Source organism: Anomaloglossus baeobatrachus, chromosome 6 (assembly GCF_048569485.1).
Source record: "Anomaloglossus baeobatrachus isolate aAnoBae1 chromosome 6, aAnoBae1.hap1, whole genome shotgun sequence".
NCBI classification, from domain to species: domain Eukaryota; kingdom Metazoa; phylum Chordata; class Amphibia; order Anura; family Aromobatidae; genus Anomaloglossus; species Anomaloglossus baeobatrachus.
The window spans coordinates 213,623,718-213,638,142 of NC_134358.1; the positions used below are offsets into that span (position 1 = coordinate 213,623,718).

At 39.2% G+C, this 14,425-nt stretch overlaps 1 protein-coding gene across 3 annotated transcripts in view; it reads right to left on the minus strand.

The window, feature by feature from the left end:
• The window catches only part of SLC66A2 (solute carrier family 66 member 2), a 214,119-nt gene that overhangs the window by 89,065 nt on the left and 110,629 nt on the right, over nt 1-14,425 (minus strand). For all 3 annotated transcript variants that reach the window (XM_075316426.1, XM_075316424.1, XM_075316425.1), the window contains one exon: nt 8,707-8,923. In XM_075316426.1, the coding sequence (XP_075172541.1) occupies nt 8,707-8,923 (217 nt within the window). The remainder of the gene's footprint in view (nt 1-8,706; nt 8,924-14,425) is intronic.

Consider the following 14,425-nt stretch of genomic DNA (forward strand, 5'->3'; position numbering starts at 1 on the left):
CAACTGCAGTAAAACCAATCCCAGGAATATCACCCATTGATATACTGGAATCAATAGGACACAGAAAGGAATGAATGGTTCACCCATATCCATTTCATGTGTGCCGTAGGGGTGGGTTAACCAACTTTATCTGTTTGGAAGGAGCAAACGTAATGTGATGGATTTGAAGAAAAAGAGAATAAAAAGAGGTTAATATCTTGACGCCTCATTGCTTCTCTAAAGCTAAAACGAACATGGTAAAACTGTTGAAGGTAAGACCAAGATCTAATGTATATTTTAATAAATTAAGTCTTTCTCTATTAATTGTAGTCAACTTTGTCTTCCTGACACTGGCTAATTAATATTTTTAAGAAGAGCACAAGTGACTTGAATGATGGAAGTTCGGATTAGGGATTAGTGCTCCCTTTGCAAAGTTATGCAGTCTGCTTTTGCTCATATATGCAAATTATGCAAATATCTTAAATTCACTTTCAACTCAGTTAGGTTATAACTGAGAATATTAATAGAAAATCCTATAAAACATTAATCAAAGGGAAAACTAAATGTTTGCTTGGCCATTTAATACTCAACCAGCTCCCTTCACACAATTTGACACAAGCCAACCCAAGAGTCAATAGGTGACATATGCAATGCTATATCATACAGCTGTAGGCACATACAGACTTGATTCTTAATAAAATCACGAGTTTTTCGCAGTGTTTTTTTTTGTTTTTGTTTTAAAACAGACGTTTTTGTATTCTAACTTCTTGAATCATCACTCCAGGATTTTTATTTTTATTTTACCGCTTGAGCGGTGCTATAAAGTGCACCAATCACCAGGATTTTCCTATATAACCTAAAGCCAGTGCACTATCATGCTGATTATATACATGCCTTTAGTTATCAGCTAGGATGTATAGGTTTTGAAACACTAGCAAGTAAAGTTTGTAAAATGAGCAGCGTTTTGAATCACAGCAGCTGCCGATCAGCTGGGGTGGGTATACATAGTGATTCCCGCCCCCCTGCCTATCCATCCTTCCCCTGTTTATGTTAATTCTATTATATAATTGTTTTACTAAGTGACTAGAAAAACCCGTGCTGATGTCATACCCATGTGACCAGAAGGGGCAGGGCCTCAGCCAACAGAAAAATAATGTTTCTTCCTATAATCAGCTATGTTGGCCGAGGCCCTGCCCCATCTGGTCACATGGGTTCATCAGCACAGTTCTACTAGTCACAAAGTAAAACGATTCTATAAAAGAATTTCCATAAATAACAGGGGAAGGATGGATAGGCAGGGGGGTGGGAATCACTAGGAATACCCACTCCATCTCAGTTGACCGGCAGCTGCTGTCATTCAAAAATCTGCTCATTTTACAAATTTTACTTGCTTGTGTTTCAAAACCTATACATCCTGACAACTAAAGGAATGTATAGAATCAGCATGATCGTGCCAGTATAGCACTGTATTTAGGTAAATTTGGAAAATTCTGGTGATTGGTGTACTTTACATAGTTACATAGTTACATAGTTACTTAGGTTGAAAAAAGACCTAGGTCCATCTAGTTCAACCTTCCTCCACCAGTTCTACATTTAGTCACTAAGTCATTTATAACCAACAATGTTTTGTGTACTGAGGAAATCATCCAGCCCTTTTTTAAAAGCTGTTATAGTATCTGCCATTACTACCTCTTGTGGTAGGGCATTCCACAGTCTGACTGCTCTAACTGTAAAGAACCCTTTCCTATTTAGCTGTCGGAATCGCTTTTCTTCCACTCGCAGTGAGTGCCCCCTGGTCCTTAGTACTGTCTTTGGAAGAAATAAGTCAGTCCTTTATATTGACCACACATGTATTTATACATATAAATGAGATCTCCTCTGAGACGTCTTTTTTCTAAGCTAAACATATCTAACTTTTTCAACCTGTCATCATATGGGAGGCCTTCCATTCCTTGTAATAGTCTAGTTGCCCGCCTTTGAACTGACTCTAACTTCTGAATGTCCTTTTTAAAATGGGGAGCCCAAAACTGGATCCCGTATTCCAGATGTGGCCTTACAAAGTGATTTATAGAGGGATAACAATACGTTGGGATCACGGGATCTAATCTCTCTTTTTATACACCCTAAAATCTTGTTTGCTTTAGCAGCTGCTGCTTGACATTGAGTGCTGCTGCTCAGCTTATTTGTAATGAGAATACCCAAGTCCTTCTCCTGTTCTGTAGTCCCGAGTTTACTTCCATTTAATGTATACGCAGCTATAGGATTACTCCGTCCTAGGTGCATTACTTTACATTTATCAACATTAAATCTCATTTGCTAAGTATCTGCCCAATCTGACATCTTATCCAGATCTTTTTGTAATATTGTACTATCCAGGTCAGTTTTTAATATCCTACATAGTTTGGTGTCATCGGCAAAGACTGACACTGTACTATCAATCCCATCCACAAGGTCATTAATAAAGAGATTAAAAAGAATCGGTCCAAGCACAGATCCCTGCGGCACCCCACTGCTGACTATAGCCCATTTAGAGAATGTACCATTTATGACTACTCTTTGTTTCCTATCTTTTAGCCAATTCCTTACCCAGTTGCATATTGTGTCCCCTAGTCCTTGCTTCTGGAGCTTTAGTATAAGGCTATTATGTGGTACAGTATCAAATGCCTTTGCAAAGTCCAAATAAATCACATCAGCTGCATTACCAATATCCAGGTTTGAACTTACCCCCTCATAGAACCCCAACAGGTTGGTTAGACACGACTTATCTTTCATGAATCCATGCTGTTTGTCAGTTATCATATTATTTTCTGCAATATATTTTTGCATGTCATCCCTTAAAATGCCCTCAAAAACTTTGCATACTACTGATGTCAGGCTTACTGGACAGTAGTTGCCTGGATCTACCCTCTTACCTTTCTTAAATATCGGTACCACATCAGCAATCCTCCAATCCTGAGGCACCAACCCTGTTACAAGTGAGTCTAAAAAGATGAGATACAGCGGTCTGTCGATTACGGAGCTCAATTCCCTCAATATTCGTGGATGAATGCCATCTGGCCCTGGGGATTTGTCAATGTTTAATTTACTCAGACGTAGGCGTACTTCATCTTGTGTTAAATTAATTATATTGGGTGGTGAACTTTGATTTTTCACTTGTTGAATGATCCCTGGTACAGTCAGTTCCTTGGTGAATACAGATGAGAAATGCCTATTTAATATCTCAGTCTTTTGCTTGTCCTCTATAACTAACTTGTTATTATATTTTAAGGGGCCGATACTATCCTTTGTTTTCCTTTTGGCATTAATGTATTTATAAAAGATTTTGGGATTTATTTTAATGTCATTGGCGATTTTGGTTTCAGTAGCTAATTTTGCTTGTTTGATTTCTTTTTTACATTTCCTATTGATATCTTTATACTTCTGAAATGCTATTTCTGTATTCTCAGCCTTTAAGATTTTAAATGCCCTTTGTTTTTGTTTTATTATACTTTTTATTAAATCCAAGTTTTTTGACCCTGTTCATATACTCACCTGCCACTGTCTTCATCTTTTATCACCACCGCTCATCGGTCTTTTGCAGTTTGTGTTTCATGGAGCAAACTGGAGTCCATAATGCAATATGTCTGAGTGCCTTGTTCTGGCTCCCAAAGATATATTGAGAGCTTGTGACGTAACTTATCCCTTTCATCAAGTCAGAAGTTGCGGTCACAAGATAGCACTAAGAAAATAGAAGGCGAGTATAAAAGAGTAGGGGCAGGGACCTTACATTAGAAGCATCCATCCAGTGCTCAAAAACAAAACGCTGAATTGGTGCTTTAATCATCCATGAGGGGGCTTCTGACAATATTTGAAAGGGTTGTCCACTACTCGAACAACCCCTTTCCAAACTTCATGTCCTCTCTCCCACCCTCCCAAAATGCACCCCCCATCCAAAATAAAACTGTACTCGTCTCCATTGCTGGCATGATCCCTGCAGCCAATCAGTGCTTGTTTTACACTCCCCTCCTTCAAACAAATCAGGCATCCTAAGGAGGTGAAAGAGCAACCGCAGATCTCACTTTCTCCGGATGTCTGATGGAGGGGACTGAAAAGTGGCAGCTGATTGGGAGAAAGAATCACATGGACACGTCATCACACGAGACCCGGGAGAGGCAGTGCCGGCACCACTGGAACGGCACCAGTCTTTTTTTTCAACCTACGTAACTGAGGAGCTGTCAAAGTAGTGGAAAATCCTTTAATTCCTCTAGAAATGCATATGGTAATAAAAAATTAATATAAACGCCACTTAAGTATGGAGACAAATCAATATTGTTATGTTTTTTTTTTGGGGGGGGGTGTTTATAACTGTAGTTTTTATTGAATTATATAAAGTTCAACAGATATCAGTTAACATAAGCCCAATGCAATCGTCTACTATAAAAAAGTATACCGTATTTTTCGGACTCTAAGACGCACCCCCCCCTCCCAAATGTTGGGGGAAAGTGGGGGGTGCGTCTTTTATTCTGAATGTAGGGCATTTCTGCGGGGAATGAGGGTGCTATGGTGGAGCGGGTCATCGGCTGCATGCGTAGGCTGTAGCAGCGGCTACCGTGACCACGTGGGCCCGCTCATTTCATATGCGGGATGATGGGGGGCAGGAGATGCGCGCATAATTAACAGCCGGCCCGCGTGATCACCCCTTGCAACTACAGCCTGGAGTGATCATGTGTAGCTATATTCACTGCCCCCCGCGCATCATCAGCAGCGCGGGGGGCAGTGAATAAGTACACTCCCCGTTCCCTGCAGCATCACGATGACCTCTTCTCTGCCGGCCCACTGATCTGTGTACAGAGCGGTGAGCACAAAGATGACTTCATCGCTGTGCGCACGGCTACACACACATCAGCGGGCAGTCATTCAGGAGGACATCGCGATGCTGCAGGGAACGGTGGCCGGCTCCACACAGGTCAGCAAGCTGCTGGCACAGAGCGGAAGACTAGCGATGCTGCTGGACTGAGGAAAGGTGAGTATGTTTATTTTTTTGGTGTGCCACAGGATGCAGGCCATATATCATGATAGGGGTATATAGCAGGATGGGGGTATTTATCAGGATGGAGGCTATACCAGGATGAGGGACATATATACAAGGATGGGGATCATATACAAGGCAGGAGGATCATTACCAGGATGGGGTACCTTAGTTAGAGAATTTGGGGACATTATCCCCATAACAGTGTCAGCAGCAACTCCTCGCCCCATAACAGTGTGTCATGACCACACTTTTTGCTTAAAATTTTATTTTCCCATTTTCCTCCTCTAAAACCAGGGTGCGTCTTATAGTCCGAAAAATATGGTATATCAGTGCAAGAAAAAAAAACATTAGCTTATCCATAAAACTTTAGACCCTCTATTGTTATGTTTAAAGTAACACGTGGCTGCAACAGGTCATTTTTTATTTAAATGATTGAGGATCGAATGTCGACTATATTTTCCATTTGCAGAAATTGTTAAAAAAGGGCAAGTAAACATGAACGAAAAATATAAAAATGTGAACAAAGTTAAGACTGTAAGAAAAAAAAATATTGAAAATCATATGGAACAAAGCCAAAAGAGAACATAAAATAGAATGATATAAAACTATTCACCAGAAGTGTACAAATCATTATAGGCAGTTAAATGGTCAGGTATTTTTTCTAGTTAGGCCAGTGATATGAACTTCAAGAGAAATCAATAGAAAAACAACCCAACAGGAAAGATGCCCGAAGCAAATGTTTAGGTGGTTTGACTGACTCCTGAGATTTACCCAGCCCACCTACACATAAAAAATATAATTCACACACTCCTTGTATCTTCATTTTAGGAAAATTCTTATTACACAGAGCTCCAGGATGATAGATTGTACATGAATATTTCCCAGCTATACATAAACATACTTTTATGCATCGTATTTTAGTAATTCAGTACGACACTCACAAATTTATTCTGACCATGTGAAAACTCATTAAAACCATTTCACTAGTCACATATTTTCCTATAGTGCCCAGCCATATCTTTAAACTATGTTTTGTCATATATTCTATTGTTTGAGAGAATACAGCTTACAAAAAAAAAAAAACAAAAACTAGAGTTTTCCAGAAAAAAACATACATGGATGGAATCATGCTACCAGTCTCTGATCCATGCTGCCCGAGGGTTAGGCAGCATGAATGAACGAACAGATTCCCTCTAAACTTGCAAGATTTCATACAATGGCCTAACAATGGCTAAGGGGTGCAGCAGCTGATTTCAGAAGTAGTCCAGTCAAAAAACGAAAAAAAAAAAAAGTTTTATTGTTTTTTTGGTAGTATTACATGTAGGGAAAAACCATACTAAAAGTTTACCAAGATAGGGTTACCACAAAGGGTCCAAATGTGACGTCAAAGAATATGGCTGCCAAAGCTGTAAAATGTTAAAGGCGACTCGCCTTTCAGGGTCTATCATAATTATTTTACCAGAGGAAGTGGAATGTCCGAACATCAGAGGGCCTTGAGGACTCTGTGCCAGTGTCCTCTTCCTAAAGTGATGCAATGCAGGGTTTCACTCGCCAGAGCTTTGTCACCAGTGAACAACACAAGGAGGCAAGAACGTCAAGGACTAGAAGAGATCGTGAAGACCTGGAGAAAATTGCAGATAAACTCTAGATCTTTTCACCTTTTTCTGATGAAGTGTCTCTTCGCAACATTACCACCGGTCTCAATGCAAATAAGGATGTGAATGTCCATAACCTGTTCACCATTGGCAGAGAAATAAAGGTAACAATGGAGGGTTAATCACTGTTTTCAGGTAAGTACAAGCGGTCAATGAAAGCCAAGACCCTGGTATCCAGTGAGGCAATTGACGTTGCTAAGGACAAAACAATAGACCCCGCTCTTTTGTTTCAAAGGTTTCTTGTGCTGTCTCAAACTGCTGATCTTTCCCTTGATGAGGTGATGGCCTATGAACTTTTACCATACCCACCATCCCTCTTTGAGGCAAAACATCTCTTACACAAACCAAACAAAGCCCAACTGATGGCTGCTTTAAAAGAACAGAGTTCAGATGACGTAGTACTCAAGGATGTACCAGAAGTGGAACATTATGTTCTTGACGGAGGTTCTCTTCTCCATCGACTGAAGTGGGCAGAAGGAAAGACATATTGTTCAATCGCTGAAGACTATGCATCTTTCACAGTAAAGCATTAGGGTAAGGCTACGATAGTATTTGATGGTTACATTGGAGGACCAAACACTAAGGACATTACCCATCAGCGACGGCGCAAAAATCGAACAAGTAACAAGTGAACTTTGCTGAAGGAACGAAATTTGTCGGGAAAAAGGACTTCCTTTTGAATGTGGAGAACAAACAGTCTCTTATCAATCTCGTTTCACAGCGCATGAATGACAGAGGTTGCCATGTAATACAATTAGAGGGGGATGCAGATGTGGAGATTGTTAAGGCAGCAGTGTCAATGTCATCCAACAAAAGTACTAGTATCATTGGCAAAGATACAGATCTTTTGGTGTTGTTACTTCATCAGGCATCAACCAGCGATGGCAACAAGCTTTATTTCTACTCGGATAAAGGGAGTCCTGCAACAGTATACGACATTAAGGTTATGAAGACGTTCCTGGGAAACCATGACTGCATCAGTCTTCTGTTCCTGCATGCATTCAAGGGTTGCGATACCACTTCCGCGGTTTTTGGAATCGGAAAAAAACTCGGTCAACACAAGGTTTTGAAGGGAGACTTTGTCTTCAATAACTGTGCTAAAATGTTTTCCACACCTAAGAAAAACATAGCTGAGATTAAAGATGCTGGGTGTACAGCGATGGTGGCATTGCTCAGGGGCAAACCTGGAGACAATCTGTCTGCAATGAGGTATTCTACTCTCTGCAAAAAAGTTCGTTCAGCCAAAATGTTTGTTACACCTGAACAACTGCCACTGACCTCCTCTGCAACGAAGTGATGCTTTGGATGGACAATGGAGAGGCCATGGACACTACTGAATGGGGATGGGAATTGCAGAACAACACTCTAGTTCCAGTGATGATGGATACTTCACCCGCGCCAGAAACACTTCTGAAAATAATTCACTGCAATTGTTCTCGTGGTTGTGGTACACTTCGGTGCACTTGCAAAAGACACAGACTTACCTGTTCACGGGTATGCGGACCATGTCAAGAAGGGCATTGTGACAATAGGAGTGAGGAAGCAGTGTCTGATGATGAAAATAGTGACTATTGACAGGACACGGTTATTCAGTGATGAAGTAGGTCTTAAAATGCATTGTGTAGTAATTCTATAATTTCTAGAAATGTACATGTGTCATGACGTCATTGATGATGTAATGACCTCGCCTGTCCATGTAGTTAGTATAAAACTTTGTATAAAAATTGTTATATGAAAATATATAGTATAAAAAATGCAAACTCTTCTGTAACCTACAGCTACAGCTTTAAAATAGGGAAATATTAGTCATTTTTAGTGCGATGGCTGTCATCGTCTTAGGACGTCATAGTTAGGACCTTTGTGGTGATCAATTTTTGGAAAACTTTTAATATGTTGTTCCCCACATATAATAGTAAAACAAACAAAAAAAAATATCATAAAACGCTTTCTTGGAATTTGTTCCAGGTCAAACCTTATTTTGCCTGTACTAAAGGGGGTGGCTTAGGATGAGACTTATGCAAGTACATGACTATATTATTAGTCCAATATAATGACATTTACCTCATTCCTTCAGTTGAGTTATTCTGGTGATTCCTATAAAGCTGTGGAACTCCAAGCATAGCCTCAGTAAACACTGCCAGAAAACCCAGGCTTTCTACATAGAGCACAGAGTCCAGAGATAGATAAGTGATGTACCCAGTCACAGCAGTGAATGCCAGCACACACTGCACGTAGTCCAGAAATCTGCTCCAGTGCCAGAAGAAGTTCATATCAAAGTCTGAAAAACACACAAAACACATTAGATTCTTTGAGATGCACACGTCTCTATAACATAACAGGTATTGAGTTATAAACACACAGAAAGTATAGTCAAAATAATCAATAAAATGTATTTAGTTTAGTAATATACTAAAGAATAGAGACTCAAACCATTAAAGGGAATCAGACAGCAGTATTTTGCTACCTCATCTGACAGTATCAAAATGTAGGCAAGGAGATTCTGAATCCAACGACATATCACTTAGATTACTGGGCGCAGCCGTTCTGAGACAAAGAATTTAGATTCAGGAACACAGCAGAGCTGTCCCTGCCCACAACCACGCTATCAATAGAGATTCTGCATTACCAGTGAGATGTCAATCAAAGTAGAGGGCGTGTCGGACTGGAGAGTTTCTAGTCCTGTAATGGTAATCACAGGGTAATAAACCCTTTAGTTTACGTAAACAATTGCAAACACACTGATAAGAGAAGTACAGTTGTTTTTTTGTTTGTCAACTCTTCTAGCATGCTGTCCTCCACTTACATAACAAAAACCTGCTGACAAATTACCTTAAAACCAAGTAGAAAAAAAATCAGTGGCATGGCAATATGTTCAGACCCTTCCAGACTGTCAGAACTGTGCACTTTTCGTAGGGTGGCTATGACAAGTAACAAATTTCAGTCCACATCTACCTATAAATATTCCCAATTGAAGCAAAAATAGAAATAGGGTGGGTGTCAGAATATGGCGACAACATCCAGGTTTTTCATTTTTAAAGTTTTGAATTCTTGAAAGGCAATAAAAGCATAAGTCTAAAAATCTGGTACTGCCATAATTATACTGATTCATATGTAGAATTAACGAGTCAATTCTACAGCACACTGTATACCGTAAACACACCGACACGCTTTCTCCATCCCACCTTTCTGTACTTTATATGGCATATTAAATCATGGCATTCAAAACTACAAAGTCATCATGCAGTTAAGTTATTGAAGAAAACAAAAAAAAAAAACAAAAAAAAAAACAACAAACATTGTTAATGGAAGACAGGAGGGGGAAAAAAAAAAACAACAATGTCCGGAAAAGGTTTAATGAATTCAGCTTATCTAATTAAACTCAATAATAAGACCGTAAGTTTCCTCATGGAAGTATCTACGGGCAGTTCAACTAAGTAAACGAGTCTGGCTATAAAGCAATTCTATACAGCGGCTCTGCATACAAAAGTCGAAGCTTCAAACACAAACAAAATATTTAAAAACAAAATTAATAAAAAAAAACTAAAAAAAAAAGAAAAAAAACTCAGAAAATATAATCTAACATTGACAGTGTTAATGGGGTTGTCCACTACCCAGACAACCCCTTCTGAACCCTAATAAAATAAAAACACTTATGCTCCCTTCCTGCGGTGGATCACATGAGGTTGTTACATCATACAAGTCCTGTGCCTAATTAGAGCCAACTTCCCTGTCCTAGTCTTCACTGCAACGGCGCCAGCATCAGAGGTGAGTATAAGCTTCTTTATTTTATGGGACCAAACATGGGAATTAAAAGGTGGTTTGTCCAAGTAGTGTAGAACTTTTTTAAGAAAATCTTTTAGTAACCAGCTCATCCCTTTTAAAGAAGCACTCCATTAACTTTTTTTTATTAACGCCCAGTGTCATTCTTCTGCTCTTCTCAGTGACATCACTGCAAATGAGGCCTGCCTGCTCATTCTAAATTTCATTTATAATACAAGTCTTTGATGCCTCATTCTGACGCTCAATAGACTTACATTGTAAAATTTACTTTGGGGGGGGGGAGGTCACACAGCGCCCAGTGATACCTGGAGAGTCTGAAAAGGAGTGGTGTCACTGAAAGGAGAAGACCGGCACTGGACACTGGGGAGAGCAGTGGTAGGAGAGTATATTTATACACTCGCACTACATTACATCCACATACACACATTTAAATCAATAAGAAGTTAGTGGGAGTGTTTTTTTTAATTGAGAAGTACCTTGACCTATCCTTATTATAGATTATCAATATCAGATGGGAAGAATCCCACCGATCAGTGGTTATCAGCTCAGGCAATCATGAGATAAGTGGTGTAGACAGGGAATCGCACATCTTAGGCTATGTGTCCACGGTAGAATGTACCTGCGGATTTTTCTGCATGAAAATCCGCGACTTTCGCGGCAAATCCGCACCTTATTTTTGCCGCGGATTACCGCGAATTTGCCACGGATTTTGATGCGGATTTTTTTTTTCCCCCATTCTATACCCAAAATCCGCACCAAAATCCGCAACAATAATTGACATGCTGCAGATTTTTCCGGATCAAAATCCGCAGCATGGACACAGCATTTCCAAAATGCCATTGAAATGGCTTGGAAGTGCCGCTGCTGCAGATTTTCGAAAAATCCGCGGTAAATCCGCGGCAAAATCCGCAGCGTGGGCACATAGCCTTAGTGTCTGCCGAGAATTCTACACAAGTGCCAGCATACAGGGCTGCGATGTCCCACTCCATACATTGTTTTCACCCCAAACAACCTCATTGGGTTCAAAAAAAGCAAAACTTTTCAAGAGACAATAAAACATTACATTTGCTGTCAGTTTACACTGAATCCATGATCATTTTCTAACAGCAAATCCAGATTCCAAATATCAAAGAATTTCACATCAGTAGACGACTATATCTGCATTGTCTATTTATCTTCATTGTTTGCTATTATTAGTTGTGATTTGATAACGGAAGATTATGTCTCAGAAAGCAATATCCTGAAAATGACAAAGGACGAGGTCATCTCTCAAAATTGACCAGTTTGCACAAGATGTAAGGAGTGATATTTATTTCGAGAAAATCACTGAAAATCTATTTGCAAATTGACATTTTTTAATTAAACTAAAAAGAGAATATGATCCCAATTGGGCAAATAACTTGTGGCATTTCAGCAAATAATGTCATGTCAATTATTTGCCTTCCTCTATGTCACACAGGTTATAGGAGAGAAGTCTGTACGGCGATTCCATCGACTCTATTCTCATTCGTTTCAGAGAAAACATTGATTACAACAAAACAGAATTTGATTGCAGCTTTTATATGACCCAGCTGCATAAAGGATTCCTGTGGGAAAACACTTGGGCTACGTTCTTGCATAGCGCCTACACTTCAGACCACCTAGATGGAGATGCCACAGCAATATCGTTGGAAAGAAGGAGCGGAGGACCTGCACATTTCATCCTTTTCTTAGCAAAAGAGTGAAATTCACACCTACATCGGAAGCATAAATTGACAAGCTACTGAAATCTCAAACCCACAGCTCATGTCAATTTACAGTGAAGGTTATCACATCTGTATCAGGTTTCTTAAAATGTTACACACCATGATGGCACTCTAAAACGCAGCAGACTTTCCACTAAAACATGAAGAACATATGCGTTTTTTGCACTGTGGGAACGTAGCTAAAAAGTACAAAAAAACCCAAACTATATCAACCTAACAATAGAACTTTATATAGCCAACATATTGACAAATCGAAGAAAAACAGATGTCAAGCATTAAAAGATAGCCCAAATTAGGGTCAGGGTTAAAAAGACTGGATCGTCTCCTTACACAAATCCATGTGTGAATTAGGGATCCTACATCAACATATTTCGTCAATTTACAAAACTAGCCAGAAAGTCCACGGGGTCGTCATATAGGATAAAGTGAAATTAGCCAGGGCTGTGGAGTCGGAGTCGTGGAGTCGGAGCTCATTTTGGTGGAGTCGGAGTCGGTATAAAATGCACCGACTCAGACTACTAAAATATATAATAAATTGGGGACAGTAGTGAAATGCAGAATGTGCTGAATATTTTACTAAATAATAACATTTAGTATAATGCTTATATTTAAGTGAAAAATGTATTGTAGGACAATGTGAACATCAGACATTTAATTATTTTTATGATACAATAATCAAGATATTTAGATAGAACATAAAATATATTAGAATACAACTTTAGAACACAAAAAACTAATAAATTGTAAATATGTAATATATACACACACAAGATATATATGTAATCTACTGTATATTACATAGTATATTACATATTTACAATTTATTACAGTTTGTGTTCTAAAGTTGTATCTAATAAATATATTTTATGTTCTATCCAAATATCTTGATTATTGTATCATAAAAATTATTAAATGTCTGATGTTCACATACACATGTTCATGTATTACAATAAATTTTTCACCTAACTATAAGCAATATATGTAGGAGTCGGAGTAAGAGAAATTGAGGAGTCTGAGTCGGAGTCGAAGGTTTGGTTTACCCACTCTACAGCCCTGAAATTAGCGGTAACTAGTGATTGGCGGACCCAACCGGATATTAAAAAAAAAAAATCAATTTCCGGCCCGGAACTGATCCCAGAAATCTGTCCAGACGCCGTTCCCCATATAAAAGTCTAAAAAAAAATGGTGGTAAAGGGACAGGGGAACTGGAGCAAAAGCACTATACCTACAGAGTCTCCAGCGCGGCTGTAACTGCTTCCAGGTCGCTCATTCTTCTTCTGGGGCCACTCATAATGATGAGTCAGTTTTGAAATACTCGGATTTGAGATACTCGTAATGAGTACTGTCTAATACTCGCGTATGCATTCAGAAAAGTGTGTGCAATGCAAGTCAATGGGGAATACTCGCAATGTAACAAATAACCCGAATGCCATGCTATTCGCTACTCGCACGAATAGTGCGGGATTCAGGCTACTTGTTACATTGCGAGTATTCCCCATTGACTTGCATTGCACAGACTATTCGGAATGCATAAAAGAGTATTAGACAGTACTCATTACGATATTAAACACAGGAGAACAAGGAGTGGATTATATGCAAAAATAGTTAAAGTTTTATTCCATCAAGATTCAAAAAGTGCAATAAATAGGCATACAAGAAAGACAAAGGGGATATTGGCACACACAGGTACAATAACAGCAGCCATAAGAAATCACATCACATCATTTTGTGATTTCTTATGGCTGCTACCATTGTACCTGTGTGTGCCAATATCGCCTTTGTCTTTCTTGTATGCCTATTTATTGCACTTTTTGAATCTTGATGGAATAAAACTTTAACTATTTTTGCATATAATCCACTCCTTGTTCTCCTGTTTTTAATATCTTATTTAGTGGATTGCATTTATTATGTGGGTTTTCCTACAGGAATTCCCACAAGTATGATCAGTGGTAATATTCACTGCTTATTAACCCTATAGTGTTTACCTACCTGCTCATATGGATATTTCCTTTGTTTATTTAGTACTCATTACGAGTATCGCAAATCCGAGTATTTCGAAACTCGCTCATCATTAGCCACTCATTATTGCTCATCCATATTCACAGTTTCCCCCGCCCACCAGCAGTCCAGACATTAATTGTTTGCAGTCAGACGAGCCACCAGTCTGTGTGACAGCGTCTGACTCCTTGCAATCACAGACCCTGTCTGCGGGTCACTGTAGAGTGGTATAAAAATAAATAATGGACGTAGGGTCC